The 19,841-nt window shown below is 55.6% G+C and overlaps 6 protein-coding genes across 6 annotated transcripts; 3 read left to right on the top strand and 3 right to left on the bottom strand.

Annotated features, from left to right (window-relative positions):
• Positions 1-1,608: 1,608 nt before the first annotated feature.
• Positions 1,609-5,240, top strand: GUITHDRAFT_116136 (hypothetical protein; the record flags this gene model as incomplete). Its single annotated transcript, XM_005824582.1, has 14 exons — positions 1,609-1,701; positions 1,758-2,137; positions 2,237-2,394; positions 2,447-2,726; positions 2,963-3,053; positions 3,114-3,184; positions 3,235-3,314; positions 3,539-3,595; positions 3,835-3,894; positions 4,063-4,274; positions 4,615-4,669; positions 4,733-4,778; positions 5,001-5,076; positions 5,124-5,240. 14 exons carry the CDS (start codon positions 1,609-1,611, stop codon positions 5,238-5,240), a joined length of 1,776 nt encoding a protein of 591 aa, XP_005824639.1.
• Positions 5,241-5,358: 118 nt separating this feature from the next.
• GUITHDRAFT_165407 (hypothetical protein) lies at positions 5,359-8,232 on the bottom strand. The gene is made up of 2 exons (XM_005824583.1): positions 6,207-8,232; positions 5,359-6,020 (listed from the first exon to the last, which is right to left on the bottom strand). The coding sequence occupies exons 1-2, from the start codon at positions 7,964-7,966 to the stop codon at positions 5,456-5,458; spliced, it is 2,325 nt and encodes a 774-aa protein (XP_005824640.1). The 5' UTR covers positions 7,967-8,232; the 3' UTR covers positions 5,359-5,455.
• Positions 8,233-9,540: 1,308 nt separating this feature from the next.
• On the bottom strand, positions 9,541-10,357 carry GUITHDRAFT_165408 (hypothetical protein). The gene has a single exon (XM_005824584.1). The coding sequence runs from the start codon at positions 10,200-10,202 to the stop codon at positions 9,804-9,806; it is 399 nt and encodes a 132-aa protein (XP_005824641.1). The 5' UTR covers positions 10,203-10,357; the 3' UTR covers positions 9,541-9,803.
• Positions 10,358-11,220: 863 nt separating this feature from the next.
• GUITHDRAFT_154894 (hypothetical protein) lies at positions 11,221-11,956 on the top strand (the record flags this gene model as incomplete). The annotated part of the gene is made up of 1 exon (XM_005824585.1): positions 11,221-11,956. A coding segment is annotated over one exon (399 nt), but the record flags the coding sequence as incomplete, so codon positions are not given.
• A 1,353-nt stretch (positions 11,957-13,309) lies between these two features.
• On the bottom strand, positions 13,310-16,968 carry GUITHDRAFT_144795 (hypothetical protein; the record flags this gene model as incomplete). The annotated part of the gene is made up of 18 exons (XM_005824586.1): positions 13,310-13,360; positions 13,405-13,481; positions 13,530-13,605; positions 13,655-13,699; positions 13,866-13,902; positions 13,954-14,003; positions 14,055-14,125; positions 14,332-14,410; positions 14,591-14,694; positions 14,746-14,816; positions 14,987-15,106; positions 15,236-15,324; positions 15,372-15,455; positions 15,488-15,556; positions 15,693-15,860; positions 15,975-16,199; positions 16,249-16,296; positions 16,339-16,968. The coding sequence occupies 18 exons, from the start codon at positions 16,966-16,968 to the stop codon at positions 13,310-13,312; spliced, it is 2,094 nt and encodes a 697-aa protein (XP_005824643.1).
• A 1,846-nt stretch (positions 16,969-18,814) lies between these two features.
• On the top strand, positions 18,815-19,363 carry GUITHDRAFT_154895 (hypothetical protein). The gene is made up of 2 exons (XM_005824587.1): positions 18,815-18,905; positions 18,964-19,363. Exons 1-2 carry the CDS (start codon positions 18,845-18,847, stop codon positions 19,311-19,313), a joined length of 411 nt encoding a protein of 136 aa, XP_005824644.1. The 5' UTR covers positions 18,815-18,844; the 3' UTR covers positions 19,314-19,363.
• Positions 19,364-19,841: the final 478 nt, after the last annotated feature.

The following is a 19,841-nucleotide window of genomic DNA, read 5'->3' on the forward strand; positions in this document are numbered from 1 at the left end:
CCCCTCACGATGACTTCACCGCTCCTCACAGTGACAGCAGCCGTGCAGTGACGCGGCTCCAAGGAGGAGGGCAGGATGGAGGAGAGAGGAGGAGAAGCAAGGAAGCAGCAGGGTCGATCAGAGCAGAGAATCCCCTGGCATATCTTCTGAACCAGGTTCAGAGTTCACGTCAACCGGGAGCATTGTCGTCTCAGTTGAGTTCGGATCATCGTTTCAAGGCTGCAAATCGATACAAGGACCCTTCTATGATCATCACCGGATTCGATTCATTCACATCTTACATAGATACCTATTCGCATTAATATCCCCTTATTTACATCCTTCAAAGAATAAGTGCCCGCTGACTCCCTTCCTCGTCATCGTCTATCCCCCGGCCTCCCTACGCATGGAAGCTCCGCCTCCCGCCCCTCCCCTTCTGCCGCCCGTATCGCATCCTCCACAAGCTCGATCGACCGCCAAAGCGCCATCAGCTGCTTCCTCTTATGCTGACTCATATCTGCCCACTTCTTGTCGCTCAGTCCGAAGGGATACTTTGCTGCTTCTGCTCCTCCTGTAGGCACGTCTTGGTAGGAGGAGGCATCGGGCTGCGCTCGTGCGTCGAGCATGGAACGAACGTGGGTGGGGGACATGAATGTTGGGGAGGGAAGGGGAGCAGATTGAAATGGAGGAGGAGGACGGGGGAGGACGGGGGCGGCCTGACCTCACGTCATCATATCTACGAAAAAGATTATTTTCGATAGCTACATGCATCGAATCGATGCGATCATGGACTTTGGTACCCTGACGTAAATCTCTGGTCACGATTTCGACATGGCCTGGGAGGGCCTGACTTTTTACTACCTATGGCGACATGAGTTGCAGCAGGCTCGCCTCAGTGTGTTCGGGCCCCGGGCCCGGAGTAGGCTCAGTCACTCGGAAGTTTTCGTAACGGCAATGATAACTGACGACTCTTCGGCTCGTCGGCATAGAAACGAAGGTGGGTGGAAGGAATGATGCCTGACGCAGACGAAGCCGAACCAATGCTGGAGAATGCCAGTGAATATGATGACGACAATGATGATTTTGATGACGATGACGATGGTGGTGATGGTGGTGGTGATGGTGGTGGTGATGGTGGTGGTGATGGAGGAGATGAAGATGGAGATGATGAAGGTGATGGTGATGATAATGATGATGATGATGATGACGACGATGAAGATGACGGTAGTGGTGGTATCGGTGGTGGTGGTGGTAGTGCGGTGGTAGTGGTGGTAGTGATGGTGATGATGGGAGAAATGGTGAGGATGATGGTGATGATGGAGGTGGGCATGGTGTGGGATGTACAATGCTACCAGATGAGATGGTTCAGAGCTTGTATGGGAGGCACATTAGTGGAAGCTGCCGTATAGGAACATGGTTCCATGGACGAAGACATTTGTGCAGCAGAAAGAACTAGGATAGTGTACAGCAGTTCCTCTTTCTTCGTCTTGGTGTGCTAGACATTTCTGCGGCATGTGCTAGACATGTCTGTCACTAGTATTCATTGTCTCATGTTCACTTCTTCATTGTCTTATTCATTGTGTCATTCTCACCTTGTTCGACCTGTAATCATTCGTGTCTGACTCGGGCATGCAGATGTCGTTCCATGTTGCATCCGTTCTGATCCTGTTGGGGTTGGTCCATTGCAACGCTTCCGCCATGGCCTCACATAGCAAGGCACCGGTAGGCTCCATCTTTGTGCCTTCATGCTGCGTATATTGATCTCCATGTGATGACAGGAGCAAGCAACAGGGCGCAAGTCAGACCATGGCCTCCCGATCTCCCTCAGTCCTCCGCACCAGCAAGCGTTGCCTGAGAGCTCTCATCCTGACCTTGCCGCCAACACCGTCATGAGCTTGTGGGGAGAGCCGGACCCCGTCAGGCTCGTTGCCTGCTCGGACGGCTGCTGCAGGCTTGAGATCAACCACAACGACGAGTGGGGGACAGTTTGCAGCGACTGGTTCGACAACTATGAGGCGGCGATGGTGTGCCGGCAACTTGGGTGCTCGGGAGGAGGGGTGTTTGGGAACTATGGCTACTGGCGCAGCAGGGGATCTGGACGGATCTGGATGACGCGGGTGCAGTGCAACGGCTACGAGTCAGGGATATCTTTCTGCGGGTAAAGGAGGAGAATAAGGAGGAGGTGGTGGCGGTTTTGGTGGAATGGAGGAAGAGGGGGAAGGGGGAGGAGGAGGGCCGTAATTGACATTGATTTCAGGCACAACGGATGGGGCAACGTGAACTGTGACCACAATGGCGACGTGGGAGTCTGCTGCGATCGAGGATGCACCTCAACGGCCCCAGTAAGGATGGAGGACTGCCAGGAGGATGGATGCTGCAGGCTAGAGGTGAAGTACAACAACGAGTGGGGCACAGGTGAGTTGTGGTCCAACGATCCCTTCCTGCTCATGCTGACATCATCGTTCAGTCTGTGATGATGGCTTCTCGGTGAGAGACAGCTGGGTTGCATGCAGGCAGCTCGGCTGCACTGGCGGTCGACGCATCTACTCTTACGGAGGAGGGAAGGGTCCCATCTGGATGGACAAGGTGCAGTGCGGAGGAGGAGAGTATGCTCTGTCGGAGTGCCCGTTCGGAGGCTGGTGGTACCAGTGGGGCAAGCACAACTGCGATCATCATCATGATGTTGGGATCTGCTGCGATGGCGGATGCAATGGGCGAGGAGACCCTTTGAGGATGGCGGATTGCCGGTATGGAGGAGAGGCGGGAAGGAGAGCGGGGAGAGAAGGGGGGGCGATCAAGAGATCGGGGGAGGAAGAATAAGATTGAAGGATGGACTGAGACAGATGGGTTTGGAGGGATGGGGTCGAGAAAGAAAGTTCGAATGGATGGGTTGAGAGAGAGGGAGAGAATGAGGGAAGGGAGAAAGTAGCGAGTCTGCGAGGAAGGGGGAGGGGGGATGAAGGAGGCTAACGATTTGATTCAGTCCCGACGGCTGCTGTCGAGTCGAGATCAACCATGACGGGCAATGGGGAACCATCTGCGACGACAGCTTCTCCGAGCATGACGCTCAAGTGGTATGCAAGCAACTCGGCTGCTCCGGAGGGCGGGGAGTGGAGAGTTTCGGCGGAGGACAGGGTCCGATCTGGATGGACGAAGTCTCCTGCAGCTCGAGGGAGGCAGCGCTTTCTGCTTGTGCTCAGAACGGGTGAAGCCTCCTCCTCGTCATGTGCTGGGTCCACTGACCTCCGGCTGCAGTTGGGGCCGTCATGATTGCAGCCATTCTGAGGACGTCGGTGTTTGCTGCACTGGTGGCTGCATCCGTGGGAACGGCAACGGTAAGAGCAGCGGAACTCCCACCGCACATCTGCATCCTCCTCCTTCTTTTCCCTCTCCCTGGTTCCTCCTCCTCCTCCTCCTCCTCCTCTCCGTTAATCTTAATATCCTCTCCTTCCGCTCCCTGTCCTCCCTCTCTTCTGCTCAGTGTATCCCCTGCGCACTGCATCACGTGCACGCCCCCTCCCTTCCCCTTCAGAGGCCTTGGCTGACTTGAAATGACCAGGTGGTTATCAAACCGCAACCGCCCCCCGCACGAATGGGCGAGACATCCGAATGGCAGGTCCTGACAGTACACTGTCCCTCCTCCCTACTCCTCTCTACTCTTCACTCCTCGCACACCTCCTCCTCCTTCCCACTCCTCACTCCTCCTCGAGCTCTTCTCTCTGAAACTTCTCCCTCTCGAGCTTCTACCTTCTACCTCTCCTATTCGGCTGCTATTCCTCTTTCTCTTACTCCTCCTCCTCCGTCGATTGCTATTCGTCTTCTACTTCTAAGTGCCACTAATTTCGCTGTCCGCAGACTGCACGGAGGATGGATGTTGCCGAGTCGAGATCATGATGAACGGCATGTGGGGATCAAGTGAGTTGACGTGTACCTGCTCAGCTGCCCCTTCATGTTTCTTCCTCCTTCCCGTCCTGCATCTCCAGCTCTCCTTACCTGGGCCTAAACCCTCCTCTCCTTCGGCTCGTGTCTCTTTCTCCTCCTCCCCCTCCCTTTCCTCTCGTCCTTCTCATCTGCTCCTCGCAGTCTGCGACATAGGATTCTCAGAGGCCAACGCTGCCGTTGTCTGCCGCCAGCTCGGCTGCCCCGCGGCCGGAGAGGTCATGAAGGGCTTCGGGCGAGGGACTGGCATGATCTGGATGGACGGGGTGCAGTGCCAGGGATCAGAGGGAAAGATTCAGAACTGTCCCTCCAACGGATGGGGGAGGCACGACTGTACCCACGAGGATGACGTAGGGGTCTGCTGCCGGGACGGCTGCGGGGTACCTCCTCCTCCTCCTGTGCCGGAGGATGATGAGGAATACGACGAGAATGATCCCGAGCACCGGAGAAGAGTGGAAATTCCTCCTCCTCTCCCTGTCCGACTCGTTGGCTGCACTGCGACCTCGGTACCCGCTCTGCCTCTTATACCTTGATTGTTCTCCTCCAGCTCGACGATTTCCTCCCCCATCCTGGTTTCCCTCCTCCCTCCCTTGCTCCTCCTTTTCTCTGGTTCCTCGTTCTCCTGCTGGTATCTTGCGCCCCCCCCCCCCCCGTCCACTCCTCGATTCCCTTTCCTCCACTCATGCTCTTTGACAGTCTGTGGGAGGATGCTGTCGTGTAGAGATCAAGTACAGTGGAATGTGGGGAACAGGTTGGTAGAGCTGGAAGCGTTGGCGCGAACTGACAAGCGTCTAGTGTGCGATGATGGCTTCAGCGATGCCAACGCTGCAGTTGTGTGCCGACAGGTTGGATGCTCGGCGGTAAGGAGAGGAGAGGAGAGGAGAGGAGAGGAGAGGAGAGGAGAGGAGAGGAGAGGAGAGGAGAGGAAAAGAGAGGAAAAGAGAGGAGAGAAAAGGGTGAGGGGGGGAGAGGGAGAGGAAGGGAAGGGAAGCGAAAGTGAGGAGATGAAATAAGTTGATTGGAGGGTAGAATGGAGGAAGTGAAAAATCTAATCCACATCTGACCCGCTTCTCTCTCTCCAGCGTCTCTCGCCCCTCGTTCGGCAGCAAGGAAGAACTTCCTATCTGGATGAGCCGCGTGAGCTGTACAGGGCAGGAGGTGAGGAGGAGGGAAAAGGAGGGAGACGGGCTAGAGTTGACGCGCAGAGCAGGACGGGATCTCAAACTGCAAGTTCGCTGGATGGGGCAAGCATGATTGCGCTCATTATCATGATGTTGGAGTTTGCTGCAACCCTGGATGTGCTGCGCAGGACGCCGGAGTAGTCTGATGAGGATGGAGGACACAAGTGGGAAGGAGGAGAAAAGGAGAGGGAAAGTTGGAGGAGGAGGAGTGTGGTTTCGGTGAGGGATTGGGCAAGATAGCCATGTTGCTGATTGCGGTAGGACGTGAGAACACGCGTTTATTAGTGTTGATAGTCGTGTACTCTTGAACTCCAATCCCACGTGAGCAGCACGTATCTTGTTGTATATTTTACAGATCAAACGTCTTCTAGAGTACGACTCAATAAAGTTAAGATCTGGTCTACTCTCGTTGTTAACATGTCCAACTTGACATCTTGAGATTTTAGCATCTCCTCATGCTCCTTCATCTTCCTCATCATTGCACTTATCACATCTCCTCCTCCTCCTCCTCCTCCTCCTCCACATCCACATCCATTCTCATGACTCCCTTCTCGCGCCCCCCCATTGGCCCCATTGGCCTTCTCGTCTCCCACACCGGCGTATCCTCCCATCTCTCCCTCCTCCCACTCCTTCACGCTCGAGCTCCCCAACGACGTCTGCCTCCTCAGCTTGTTAAAGCTCTGCTTCTTGCCGAGCAGCGTCGGACTAGAACCTTCCACCGCCCCGTCCGCCCGCGCGTACTTCTTCATACGAGAGCTGCTGATTTGCTGCATTCTTTGCGTCGCCCTCAGCCACAAGTCCGTGCTGGAGGACTCCTGGTCCGGGTACTCCCTCCTGTACTTCCTGAGCACATGCATGACCATCTCTTGCCACCTCCGCACCGACACGTCCGTCCATGCCTCCTCCTCCGGCGGCCTCCGACTGTGAGCGAAGGAGCAGCCGTCGAGCTCGTTCTCAGACGACGCGAGGCTGTCCGAGCCCTGCTGAGGAGGAGTTTCATTCTCATGCACGGGGAGCCAGAACTCATCCTGGGCCCTCTGTTGTTGTTGTTGTTGCTGCAGCTGCAGCTGCTGCTGTTGCTGTTGCTGCTGCTTGCGCTGTTGTAACCCTGCTAGCATTTCCTGCCGGATGCTGTCGGGGTAGCCGGAAAGAACATACTCGAAGCTTTCCTTGGACAGGAAGTAGCAGTGAACGAGCGTGATGGCAACAAACTCCTCCATATCGTTGGGATGAACGTCGCCACTCTCCTCCTCCTCGCTCCCCTCTCCTTCCCCGGCCTTAGGGGCGGGTGTGAGGAGGGAGCGCTCGCCGAAGTAGTCTCCGGGGTGGAAGGTGGAGACGAACTCGTTATCGCGGACGAGGATGACGGTGCCGGAGACGAGGATGTAGAGATCCGTGTGGCGGGAGGTGGCGACGGGGACGAAAGGAGCGTACAGCTTCGTGGTCATGCGGGACCAGAGGTCGACTAGAAAGTTCTCCTTGCTGTAGTCCTGGATGCTCTGGAACAAGGGGATCTGCAAGAGCAGGTCATGCTGGAGGAAGAGGACGAGGTGGTTGTGGAGGTTGGCTGGAGTGAGCTGGAGAGTCTTGCTCCTCGCTACCTGCCCCTGCTTCGTGCGGATCATGAAGTCAGCCCAGCGCACAATCTTCTTCTCCACAGCATGAGGAACGTCCTCGGCCCGCAGGAACTCGATCACCGATCCGATCTCGTTCTCCCTCTCCCTCGAGTTGAGGTTTATCCTCTGCACCGCGTCCTGCACTTCAGCAAGGAGGGTGCCGAAGATCAGGACACCGCAGTAGAAGAGGCAAACACAGTAGATTCTCTCCGCAGCGTTGTCCCCCGAAATGTCGCCGAAGCCGATGGTGCAGAACACTGTGTTGACAAAGTAGAAGCAGAGGACGTAGCGGTCGAACAGGCCAGCAGTGGTCAGGTTGTTCTTCTCGAGGAAGAGTGTGCGCTGCTCCTCGGTGTTGGTCAGCTCCTTGATGAGCCAGAAGCAGCAGGCGGACACGTGGACGAGGAGGCAGATGAAGAGCATGGTCTTGATCATCCTGAGAGCAAAGGGCGGGAGCCGGAAGTACTCCCCTGCAGCAGCAAGGAGGTCCAACACCTTGCCGAACTTGAGGGTCTTCAGCAGCCGAGCTATTCTCAGAGGCTTCAGGGACCTCAGCACGCGGCCGAAGGAGGCGGGAACGTAGTCTTTGTGATTAGAGTCGTGCAGGCAGGACTTGTACAGGGCGTACTCGTAGTAGGAGACAGGGACAGAGGTCACCAGGTCGAAGAAGAAGCCGGTGCGGAGGTAGTGGCTGACGGTCCTCTGGAAGTCGTCCTTGTACTCTCCTTTCTCCATGAAGCCAACGAAGAACGTGAGAAGAATCTCGGCGATGAAGAAGGTGTCGACGAACATGTCGAACTCCAGGGTCATGTTCTTTTGACACGGGTCCTGGTTCCACAGGAAGCCAACGGTGAACGAGCTGACGACCCCCGTGTAGACGAGGAGGGATGCGGAGAGGGTCGTCACAGCGATCCAGAAAGGAGAGTATGGGTGGATCAAGCGGGAGCCGGGTAGCCCAGCATGCTGCGGCCCGATGCCAAAAATCCTCTTCTTCCAACCTCCCGAAGCACGCATCTTGTACTTTGCCTGCTCGATAGCATACTGCTTCTCAAGGATGGCCATCCTCTCCAGCCTGTGGCTCATAATGTCTGACGGAGCGTAGCTTCCCTCCTTGACTGACTTCTTTCTCTTATGAAGTTGCTCCTTGCCGTCAAATTCATGTGATACCGAAAAGCCAAACGACCAAGATTTCTCCAACGTCTCCTCATTGTGAGCTATAGCTTTCCGCGCAGATGCTAAGTTTCGGAACATTGCTGCTAGGACAAGAGATTATCTCCCGATCCTCTTGCGTCGCTTCCTCTAAAGCCCCACAAGCACAACGACTGTCAATACACAACAGTCCCCCACACCGTCACTGCACGTTGCACTGAGAAGCTTGCTCCCGATGAGAGCTGCTGTCACGAGCTCACTTGGTTCTCCTGCTTTCTTCTCGCGATCTCTACCATTGTTACCTGCATGGTTCAGCAGCTTTCTCCTCCCTGCCGTCACTGTCCTTCATCCATGTCCCCTGGGCCATGGTGCAAGGAAATTCCCCCGGAAGTACTTGCAGGTTTTAAAACGTCTAAAACTATCACAGTTAATATTGGTACAAATGATAATATTACTAATACTTCATACCTCTTGTTGGGGCTAAATTTAGATCTTAAAAATATTTAATAATAGCTCAAACCACATGGAAGTAAAAAAAAACAGTTTTTGACTACTTCTTTGTTATTTTTAGTTCCCGGTCCGTATCCCACTTGTATTTCCTAAATTTACTCATCCAAGGCCCTGGTACAACCGTGAAAACAACGGCTGAACCTATCATACTGCCAGTCATGATCATCCTGACTCAGTGAGGAGTACGGCACTGCACCCGGTGTCGGACCGGGCCGTACCTCAGTGACCGTGGCCGGAGGCCGGGCCCAACGGAGGCTCCGAGGCTCAGCGCCGCGGCCAAGTCGGCCCGCGGGACCGTTCCGGAAGCCCGGCGACTAACTTGCCGGCTAAACGGTTCCGGTTCAAGAGTCGGAAGTTCCGAGTTCCGAAGTTCTGAGTTCCGCCGGGAGCCCGCCCGTTCAACGCGGGGTTACGGCGGTTGGCCGGCTAAGCCTGCCCCGGGGGCCGTGCCCCCCGCCGGGCCGGCAGTCGGTCCCGCCGAGCCCCGGGGCGCGGCGCCTCTGTGCCTGAGCCCGGGGGCCCGGGCCGGCAGACTAAGCGGCGGGCGGCCCCGAGTCCGAGCTCGGAGCCCGGGCCGGGCCGACTCTCACGGTCGGTCCCGGGGCCGGGCCGGGCCGGGCCGCCGGGACTCGGGGTCAGTCCGCCGCTCGCCTGACGGGCAGGCTCACTGACTCATGCCCGAATCGAACTTCCCCGGCGGAATGACTCAGTGACCCGGGACTCCGGGACGCCCGGCCTCACTCTCCGGCGACTCACTGAGTCAGGCCCTCCGACTGAGCTCGGATGGCCGGCGCCCCGGGCCCGGTCCGCCGGCCGGGCGGCCCGGCGGGTCCGCCGGGGCCGGGTCACCGGTCACCCGGTTTCAAGGCCGCGAGTCACGGCAAGTCAAGTTGGGGGACAGCAGTTGGCAGGATGGGGTTCAAGTTTCAAGTTTGGTTCTCGCTGTCTTTTCTCTTCTCCGAGTCTCGCAGCCGAAGTTCAACCGGCCAGCGCAACACTCAGACAGTGTCAGTGAGGGTCAAGCCTCCTCGACTCTCCTGATTGTCCTCGTACTGATCTTCAAGTCAACTTAACTTTGAGAAAAGAGTCTGACCAGTATCGGACCAAAACTCGCCGGGAACCGTCCGCAATTCATGCTGATCATAGCCCGGCACATCAGACTCGGAGTTCATGATGCCATGATACCTGCCATGATCGAAAAGCTTCTCTCAGCTTCATGCTCAACCATCATTGCCTAGCACCCTGTATCAAAATGCACGATGACCAAAGTACACGACCCGGATGTATATTTCTCATGACATCCGTCCAGGTGAAAAAACTGCAATGTACCTCCCCGGTCGAGTCCTCTGCCGATAAACAGACCCCCACAGAGTTGCGCAACCCCCTTCCCTACCGTCGACATGCACGCGGTCTGTTTATTCATACCTGCTCATTGCTCTATCGCCCTAGACATGTACGCGTTGTACACCCTCCTCACGTCCTGGTTCATGTCTGGCACCTTCACCAGCGTCCAGCTTCCTTCCTCCTCCAACGATGACTGCAGCAGCCTCCGCTCTGACTTCTTCACTGGCATGATGGGGTGGCGAGCAGCTGCAGGGCGGATGCCGCCAAGGAGCCTCGGGACGCTGTGAGCTGGCCAGACGGGAGGGGCGAGGGAAGGGTGGGAGGGGTCCAGGTCGTCGCTGGAGGAGAGGGAGAGGTCTGCTAGAGCAGGGAGGGATCTTGAGGGCTTGAGGGAGCAGTGCGAGGAGAGCCATGGGGGATGGGTGACGGCGAGGAGGTCTTGCAAGGCCTCTTGCGAAGAGGATCTTGGGAGTAGCTGCACCATACTTTGGGTCGGATCAAAACTTTTGGATTCTTGAATGCGTATTGCAATGTATATGTTTTGTCAAGGTTGGTGTTCAAGAAGCTCTTGTTGAACGAGTGTGATGAATTGTTTCTGTGACGATTTTCTTTCGTTTGCTCGGGATCGGCAGGTTTTTGTATACCTTGAGCTGGAGGAAGACGAAGGGGAGGGGAGGGGGCGGGGGGGGACTAAAAAGTGGCAGGGAGGTGCAAACCATAGTTGAGTAAAAAAGGGAGGCCAAGATTTTGTTCGGTTCCAAATCACTCTTTTTCGAGTTCTTCTGAACCACCCTACCCCTCATTTCATTCATTTCAACCGGTACTGAGACCACCCCACCCTGTTCAATCAAACATGGGTGACTTCCAGTGCCCGGCCTCCCAGGCCCCATCACTGTCATCATTCCGTACCCGTCCTCAACACTATACCAAGTACCGGTACGATACATAAAATTAACCAAATTTATAAAGGGCACCGGGCCCCTGTGGCCGGGCCAGGACTCAGCAGGCCGGGCCCGGCCCGACCCTCGGAGCTCAGTAATACTTACACTGAATATAAAAGTGCTCCGGTCTCGACGAAAAAAACGTTTTTAAACGTATTAGTACGAAAGAGTCGCCAAGTGGCGGTTCCGAAACGATGTGTTTATCGCACCCGGCCCCCACACCACCCACCTCAAGCAACAATGTATGTACTCTGGTACCGGTACATTTAATGGAAGTGCGGCAGGGATTGACAGGGGTCCGGGGACCATCGGGCAGCACAAGTTTCTCGCACCCTGCCACGTCCTGCCCTGGTCTTACAGGCCCTTCGGACCTTCGTCTGTAAGCCCCTGCCCTCCCTTGGTGCCACGCCCTTCTCCTCCTCTCCCAACTTCACCCATTCAGGCTCCAGCTCAGTTGCAACAGTCTCAGCGGCCTCCTGACGGAAGTTCAAGAACATCTTTCCCCCTCCTATCAACCACTGAGTCCTCTAAGGCAGACGCAAGCCGAAGTGAAAGCCGTACTTGAACGGAGTCATTCATGATTCAGGTACAGGCTATGGTCCAGAATCTGCATCTTCCAAGATGCTCTTCGCAAGAGGCCTTGCAAGACCTTCTCGCCGTCTCCCATCCCCCATGGCTCTCCTCGCACTGCTCCCTCAAGCCCTCAAGATCCCTCCCTGCTCTAGCAGACCTCTCCCTCTCCTCCAGCGACGACCTGGACCCCTCCAACCCCTCCCTAGCCCCTCCCGTCTGGCCAGCTCACAGCGTCCCGAGGCTCCTTGGCGGCATCCGCCCTGCAGCTGCTCGCCACCCCATCATGCCAGTGAAGAAGTCAGAGCGGAGGCTGCTGCAGTCATCGTTGGAGGAGGAAGGAAGCTGGACGCTGGTGAAGGTGCCAGACATGAACCAGGACGTGAGGAGGGTGTACAACGCGTACATGTCTAGGGCGATAGAGCAATGAGCAGGTATGAATAAACAGACCGTGTGATGTCGACGGTAGGGAAGGGGGTTGCGCAACTCTGTGGGAATCTCTCTAGTTAGGTGGATGTCACAAGTGCGTTATTGAAGTGGAGGAAGTGATGCACAGATCGAAGAAGCATTGTGATGCAGCACATTTGTGAGCTATGCCATGTTTTGGTGCATAAGGTTTGTTGGAAAACAGAAGAACTTTTATCCTGAGGTATTCAAACTCATTACTCTTACTCAAATCATGTTTTATTCTTGTTGTAGTAAATTTTCGGTATCATATAGGAAATGTACAGACTCCTCGCCTCTGGTCTCCTCGCCTCAGTCTCGATCCAGGTGTACCCGCCTTCCTCCTCAAGCGATGACTGCAAAAGCCTCCTGGTCTGCACCTTCCCGAGCGAGGGCTTGGGGGAAAGCTTCTGGAGCCTGATGCCAGCGAGGAGAGGGCTAGGCTGATGCGAGGAGGAGGGATGTGATGCAGAGAGATCGCTGTCGAGGGCATTGAGAGAAACGAAGAATGAGCAGGGGCAGTAGGAGGGAAAGTATAGGTGGCAAGGATGGGAGGGATGCGAAGGAGGGATAAAGAAGAGACGACAAACTCTGTGCTGAGAGGCTGTCTTCTGTTGTACTCCTTGCAATGAGGCTTCGCTACAACAGCCCCCCACTGTCGCCTTTCCCGATCAGTTTGCGTTGTTACTACACGGGCGCCCTCTTACTTGGTTCTTTTCATTTTTACTACAACAAACCGTGGCAACAGGTGTGTCATTCTGACATTAGATTAGTCGTTTCGCTGACAAACGCGAAAAATGCATCTAAATTTAGAATGTCATCCGTTGGTCACTGTAGTAAATTCAATATCCCAGCAGCAGCCCCCCCTTATTTGACCCGGCCAGGTTTGCTCCCCTCCCAAAACTTCCCACCCGCCCCCCTCCCTAAAGGATTCTTTCCTCGCTCCTGTGCCCCCTCCCGTGCTTCATCATAGCAATGGTTCAGTCTCCAACCTCTCACTCTCCCTGCCACAACCTGCTTTCCTGCCCACGAGGACGCTCTCATCTGCAATGGGCTCTCCAATCCCCCAAGGAAGCCTGCCTCCCCTCTCTGCCTCCCTCCCCTGCCTCTCTTCCTCCCCATGCCCTCGACAGCGATCTCTCAGCCTCACATCCCTCCTCCTCGCATCAGCCTAGCCCTCTCCTTGCTGGAATTAGGCTCCAGAAGCTTTCCCCCAAGCCCTCGCTCGGGAAGGTGCAGACCAGGAGGCTTTTGCAGTCATCGCTTGAGGAGGAAGGCGGGTACACCTGGGTCGAGACTGAGGCGAGGAGACCAGAGGCGAGGAGGCTGTACAACGCGTACATATCCAGTATGATAGAGAAGTGAGATGCTGTAATGAGCTTTGACGACTTGAAATATCATCATTGAATAAAAACTCATGGAAATTCACCAGTGTTTTCTCGGATTGAGCGCGTGATCAACTGCGATGCAGACAAATGATCGTTTACTTCCCTTCAAATCTACATTCAAGCTCCTCCTCTTCTCTCCTCTCCTCTCCTCTCCTCTCCTCTCCTCTCCTCTCCTCTCCCTCCTAACATACACAAGAGGATCAATCCAAGCAGCGCCTTCTCCTCCTCTGCTCCCCTCCTGACTTCATCTATCCATCTACACACTCAGGGTCTTCACCGTGCACTCGTTGCACCTGCATCTGCCATGCTATCAGCGCGAGCAAGCACGAGAGTTCCTGCTCACCTGCCAGCTGTTGACAGCCAGAGGCCCAGCATCTCCACCTCGGATCCCAGGAGGCGGTACCGGCGCAACTTCGGGCACTGGGAGGGGTCCGTTACAGGGAGCAGGAAGGGGTTCAGCAAGCTCACAGAGCGCGTTGACCATCTGGTGCATCTTTTTGCGGTACCTGTTGTCTTTCTCCTCCTGCAACCTCTTGCGCTTCGCCTGCAGGAGGAGGCGGTCAGCGAACGACCCCTTCAACAGCGCTACTTACATGCTTGTCCATGACATCGATGCCTTTGTGCGGCTTCGCTGGAGGCTGGACGGGTCGATCAGAGCAGGAGAGAAGGAAGAGGAGGAAGAGAGAAGGAAGAGGAGTAAGAGAGAAGGAAGAGGAGGAGGAGAGAAGGAAGAAGAGGGTGAAGCTCAGGAGGATGAAGGAGGAACAGGATCAGGTGAAGGAGGAGGAAGGAAGAGGAAACAACCTTGCCGGAGACTTCATCTAGGACGACTTCCAGGCACCTGCTCGCACTGTTGACCCATGGAATGCGATGTCGGGGCTTGTGGCCTTACCTGCAGAAGTCGTTCTTGTCGGACCAATATTGCCGTTCCTCCTTTGGGATCTACACGCCAAGTCACATCCTTGAGCTCCTCGCACACTGCTGACGTCTCACTTTGTTCCTCCGCTCCCGATCTGCCGGGGCCAGGCATGCCTGAGGAACCAGGAAGGTTGCGTAGTCTTGCCCTGCTCGAAGCGTCAGGGTAGAGGCGAGGGAGCGGAGAGGGGGGAGGAAAGCGCAGGAAATGGGGAAAGCGAGAGCAAGGTGGAGAAGGAGGAAAACATGGTAGAAAAAGAGAGGAGAATAGGTGATAGGAAGCATGAGGGGAAACGTGTGAAAGAAGGAGGAGGGGGGGAGTGAGATAGACGAGCATAACGGACGGAAGGAGCACAGGGGTTGAGGTCCCAACCGCAATGGAGCAATCTCCATCCGAGACGCTTGAGGACGTCGTCGCGATGAAAGACCCAGGCCTGAGAAGACGTCGATTAGATCAACAGAACGAAAAGATGGAAGAGGAAGAGGAGGAGGAGGAGGAGGAGGAGGAGGAGGAGGAGGAGGAGGAGGAGAAGCAGCAGCAGCAGGAGGTGGTGGTGGAGTAGAGGTCGAGCAAGATGGGGGAAGGTTGAAGGGAGGACAAGCTAAGAGCCAACCTTATATCTCGTCCCTCCATTAGAGCCAGGGTCGTTGATCTTCACTGAGAGTTGAACCCCGTCGTCAGGGTCAACAACCCCAGCCTGACCCCCGGGCATGGCGCCTGTGGATGCTTCAGGGAGGAGAGAAGAGCTGGGGAGGAGCTGGACGAGACCTCCCTCCAAGGATTGCAACGATCCGTCACGAGCAAGGCTCAACCCGCAGCCTTGCTGCGTTCCTAGCGGTCTAGAAGCACGAGGTGAGGAGAGGAGAGGAGAGGAAAGCAGGAGCAGGAGATGACCAAGGAGAAGGAAAGAGAAGGTGGAGAAGGGAAGTAGAAGGGGAGAAGGGCAGAGGAACAAAGAAGAGGAGCAGCGACGAGGAGGTTGAGGACTCAAGAAACACAAAGGCTTAACCTTGGGCGGTTCGGGTCTGGAGGAGGGGGGACGTGATCTGCATCATCGTCGGGGTCCCAGGCATCGCGTCGATCGTCGTCGCCATCTGTGAGCTCGTGCATGTGCTTCTCGTGGTATCGGCTGGCCAGGAAGCATCAGCATCAGCAATCGCTCCTCCTCCGCCCCCCCCCCCCCGCAATCGCTCATCTCACTTCCTCTTCTTCCTCGTCTTCATCCTCCTACTCTCGCCCACTCTCCTCTCCTCCTCACCTCCTCATCTCCGCAGAAGATCGTTTGGCAGGGTCCAGCCACACTCCAAGCTGCCTTGCCTTCCCTCGAATGTGATGCTCGCGCGCGGCCTGGAGGCAACCGTGAGACGACGGGAGCTGAGCTCTTCAGCCTGAACCTCCACGTTCTTGCTCTTGCAGGTCGCCACATGCGCTTCAGCAGACTTGGCGAGCGTGTCGAGCTCCGTCTGCGGCAGGGGAAACTGAGGCGGCGACAGCAGGGGGAGGTTCAGACCTTGACGGAAGCGATGCGAGCAAGGGCGTTTGACCTCCGGCGAGCAGTGATCCCCAACCTGAGCCTCTCCTGGTCGTGTTCCGTCAGGCCAGACGGTCACTTCCCTCCTCCAATACTATCGCCTCCTCAACAAACTACTACTACCAACTCGTCCCCGTTCCTGTCTTCTCTCCTTCCTCCTCTCCTCTCCTCTTCTCTTCCTCACCTCCTCTCCTCCATACGTGCACACCAGCCCCTCCACCATGGGCAGCGCGTCCTTGGGGAGAGTACACCGGAGAAGCTCCCAGGTCTCGCGGTCTCCCGTGAGCAGCGAGCCAGCATGCTCTCGTTCTGTCATGGCCATGTTGCGGAAGAGCATGTCGATGTGCCGCACCTGCACAGCGACTAAGAGCCTGCGGAGGAGGAAAAAGGAGGAGAGGAGGAAGCGAATAAGAAGTAGAGGAGAAGAGGAGAGAAGAAGAGAGCGTAAGGATCCTTGAGAGCGTACCAGGTAGTCTCCTGGCATCCCCACAGGGTTCGACATCACACCCTGCATGATCTGCCCGGGGCCCAGAGGATCAGCTTGCTTGTCTACCATGGGCACCACCACGACATTGAGCCGCTGCAGCAGGTTGAGCCTCGGGGAGGAGAGGAAGCGATCAGTCCTTGCCTGCAAGATCTTCTCGCCGATCCTCTCACGAGACGTGGGCGCCTGGTAAGTTTGTGGCTCGAGCTAGGATACTGTCAAAATCTCGCAAGGGAGAGCGTGGGGAGGACAACACCTGCGCATACTTGCTCTGGGGACCAGTAGGCTCCTCGTTGGCCTGATACTGCGAGTGAGCGAGAAGCAGCTGCAGGCAGCAGGATAAGACCTGCTCGTTGGCGATCCGGATGATCTCTTGCATGGTCGCGGAGTACTCGTCGATGTAGAGGCTGATCAATCGCTGTCTTGGCACGAGCATCCAGTGCTCCACCATGTCGTCGAAGGACTGCTTGCCCATCAGGGCCAGGCAGACTCGGAGGAGAGCAGCGACGTGCGCAGGATTCGTGTCGTGATCTGACTTGATCCCGAACGCCTTCACGTCCAGCCGGCCCTCCGACACTGCGCACTTGAGCTGAACCAACCGCATATGCAGGGCAGTCGCCTGGTCGGAGAGGCGCATGGGGAGGACGGACCGCTGCAACGTGCTGCATCCCTTCTTGAGCGTCTGGGTGGCAGAGGGAGGGAGGGGAAGCTCGATGAGGGTGCTGGGAGGCGGCTGCTCCTGCCCCTTGAACTGCTTGGGATGCTTGTCCACATGGACTCCTCGGAGAATCTGAGTCTGGTAGGACTCCGCCTTGAAGAGAAGGGATCTGAGACGGTCGATGCAAGCGACTAGGATGTTGGGTTGTTTGTGCTCGAGGGCTGCGATCAGCCGGTCTGGCGGCACCTCCATGATCGACGACATGGACAGCTGCATCGGCATTCCGCCACCCACGCGATCATCAAGCACGACGGACATGCTGGGTCGACAAGGCGCAGGTGCTGCACAACTATCGAGGAAAGTTTTTCACCCCTGAATGCTCCTGTGAGGAATGTCAGAACGATGCGGAAATCGACGCAAGCATAGTGGAATATTGTTAGCTCCAAAACAAAGATACGGGTTACTTTCTGTGGTTAGCGTCTGTTCTTCAGCCTTGAGGAGATCGGATCAAACCGTATCAAGAGAGTAGTATGCGTCTTGATCGTCAATCAGTCAAAAGGGGGGGGAAGATGCCGCTAGCAAGGAGGAAAACGGGGCCGTAAGGGGGCAAGGCTTGCAAGTGAACACAACGGGGCAGCTGCTCAGCACACCATGGGTTTAGAAGGGGAAGGAGGGGGAGAGGGATGGGCTGTGGGGAGGAAGAGGTGGAGCGAGAGGAGGGTGGCATCCGTAGCGGGGAGGAGGAGGAGGAGACATGCTCTGCTAGGTTTTGAGCCCATGCCCTCCATTGCGACAAGAGGGTCAACAGGCTCCTTCTAGCATGGAAGTACTCGATGATTAGGGGAAACAGTGGTCGATGGTGGGGTGGGGGTGGGGTAAACAGAACCTAGTGGGGAAAACTTTCGAGACTAGGGGTACCACCAGGGTTGAGCAGTACCAAGACCGGACTAGGGGTGGTATTGATATTTAGTACCATTTTATTTTAGGTATACTATTTCAGTAGTCATGTAGTTCAAACATTCCGTACAAATATAAATATGTTTTCAATATTAGTACTGATTATTTTGATCAATATATCAACTGAAGGAGTTTGGCAAGGTCTTGTGGCCCGGCCATCAAAAATAACGGCTGTAACCGTACAGAGAGATTGGCGATACAGGGAGGGTAGGGGGTGGGTATAGAAAATTATGACCCACCCTATTCGTACTCAATGATATGGAGCTAGACGGGGTCTAATGTCCACGGGTCGTCAAGAATATCCAGCAGGGTTAGGTAGAAGGGGTGGGTAGTGGATGGTCCCGCAATGCTGGATGAGATGCGAAGGGTTGTGGAGATAGAAACAGCAAGTGGGGAGGAATGCTGACGGATCGATGGCATAACACCGCCTGTGCATGTGATCATGTGCTGCTTCTACTGTGTCCTTCAGCGCTTTGAAAGTATGTTCCTCATGGTTGTTGTTGCAAGTTGTGAAGGATGGGGTTCCCCAGCGACTAGTGTGTCTGCCTCAAGTGTGTTACAAGCTGTTGATATTGCCAGGTTGATGTCTGAAATCGATCATTCTTTTATCTTTGGCTCTAACGATAACCGGCTCACCTGTCATGCGAATGTCTTATCTCGGTCTCACTGAAGATTGAACACGTCACCTGTCACCTTCGATTTCAACTTTTCATCTGATTCCCCCCTGTGACGTTTAGTGGCCACTTGAGTGCAGAAGCCCTCGAGTGTATCAAATTGATCTTTTAATCCAACACTCTCTAGCATCCGCTGCTGCTCGAAGAAACGGGACCAACATACCCTTACAAAGACCTAGCTTTTCGACCTAGCTTTTGGCTACCCAGTACCTTCATCTCTGTACATCTGATTGAGACCCGAGCAATGATTTCCCTCCTCTGTAGTACAATCCCTGCGATCACTGAAATTTTCTCTCCAACAATCGTGATGACTCACTTCATGTTGTTTCCCACGCCTTTCCCATAGCACCTGTTCCCTTGCCTGTCTTGGCCTGCTTGATGCCTACTTGATGCCTACACGCGACTTTTTCTGCCTGTTTTATTGTGTTTTTCCATTTTCTCCCCGATCGAGCAATCTTAGTTATATTACCGAGACGAAAGAGCCCAAAGCTTTGAATGCCGCAAGTGACATTTTCTGACATCCCCCGTTTGTTCAGGCTGGATTTTCTCTTTCGCCATCGAAGATGCATTGTCTTCTTCGTTTCGTCGCTCTCTTCATCGCTGTACAGTGCATCTATGGCCAAGGTACATCTCTAGAGGCCCCACCATGCTCGATGCCCTGACTCTGCTCGCGCCGTCTCAGGATACAACCTGAGGAATGGGGGGAACGTAGCGCTTGCGAACTCTGAGCCACTGGTTACCGCGAGGACGATCGAAAGAGCGAAGCAGCTGTCCATGGGAACTCCCTTGAAGGGCATCCGAGTCTTCGTTCCCGAGGGCCAGACAGCCCAGCGAGCGGTGGAGAACCAGCTCGCTGCTCAGCACATCAAGATCGCTCCCAAGGGGACTATGCTGGAGGCTGCGGAGTCGACCTCAGCATACGCCAACGTGCCATGGTGGGTGTTCCTACTGACGTTCTTCGGATCCATCGGCACTATCTGTGCCATGTTCTACATCACTGAGAGGATGTGGGACAAGAGACAACAGAGCTGATGAGTGAGATGAAGTCGAGCCCCAGCGCATTAAAGACAGCCATTGAAAGCGTTCAGAACTGCAGCGCGCTAGTTTGAAGGGTGTCCTAGCACTACAGTGCAGGAGAGATGTGCGAGGGGGAAGGAGAGGAGTAGATCAGGGGCGAGCATAGTTGGACAGCCGCATGCCCCCTCCATCAGTGCGATGGTCCTGAAGCGTGCGAGGCTCGAAGAGGAAGGAAGAGAGCTGCTTCTAAGGACCTGACACGTCCTCCGACCTGCTTCCACTTGCTCTTGCGCCCTGTCAACGCCATATCCTCAAACAGCGATCACCTCACCCTCCTATCCCTTCTCGGCCATCAGCTCCCGCTCCTTCTCTGCAGCGCTGCAGGCAGGCATGCGCATTGAGGGTCTCGGGAAGGAAGAGGAGGACCCGGTGGTGCAGCAGCCAGCGGCTTGACGAGCCGCCGGCTGGCGATGAGCTGGAGGCGAAAAGTCAACAGGTCCAAACCCAGGAGAAGGCGCAAAAGGGGCAGGAAGGAAGGGGGGG

Source organism: Guillardia theta (genome assembly GCF_000315625.1).
Source record: "Guillardia theta CCMP2712 unplaced genomic scaffold GUITHscaffold_92, whole genome shotgun sequence".
In the NCBI taxonomy this organism is placed as follows: Eukaryota; class Cryptophyceae; order Pyrenomonadales; family Geminigeraceae; genus Guillardia; species Guillardia theta.

What these genes read in the sequence shown, in the direction of transcription:
- GUITHDRAFT_165407 (XM_005824583.1), bottom strand. Translation starts at nt 7,966, where the DNA reads ATGTTCCGAAACTTAGCATCTGCGCGGAAAGCTATAGCTCACAATGAG. An exon ending in CGGCAGGAAATGCTAGCAGG is followed by an intron (nt 6,021 to 6,206) that starts GTTACAACAGCG and finishes CTTCGCTCACAG; the next exon opens with TCGGAGGCCGCCGGAGGAGG.
- GUITHDRAFT_165408 (XM_005824584.1), bottom strand. Translation starts at nt 10,202, where the DNA reads ATGGTGCAGCTACTCCCAAGATCCTCTTCGCAAGAGGCCTTGCAAGAC.
- GUITHDRAFT_154895 (XM_005824587.1), top strand. Translation starts at nt 18,845, where the DNA reads ATGCATTGTCTTCTTCGTTTCGTCGCTCTCTTCATCGCTGTACAGTGC. An exon ending in ACAGTGCATCTATGGCCAAG is followed by an intron (nt 18,906 to 18,963) that starts GTACATCTCTAG and finishes GCGCCGTCTCAG; the next exon opens with GATACAACCTGAGGAATGGG.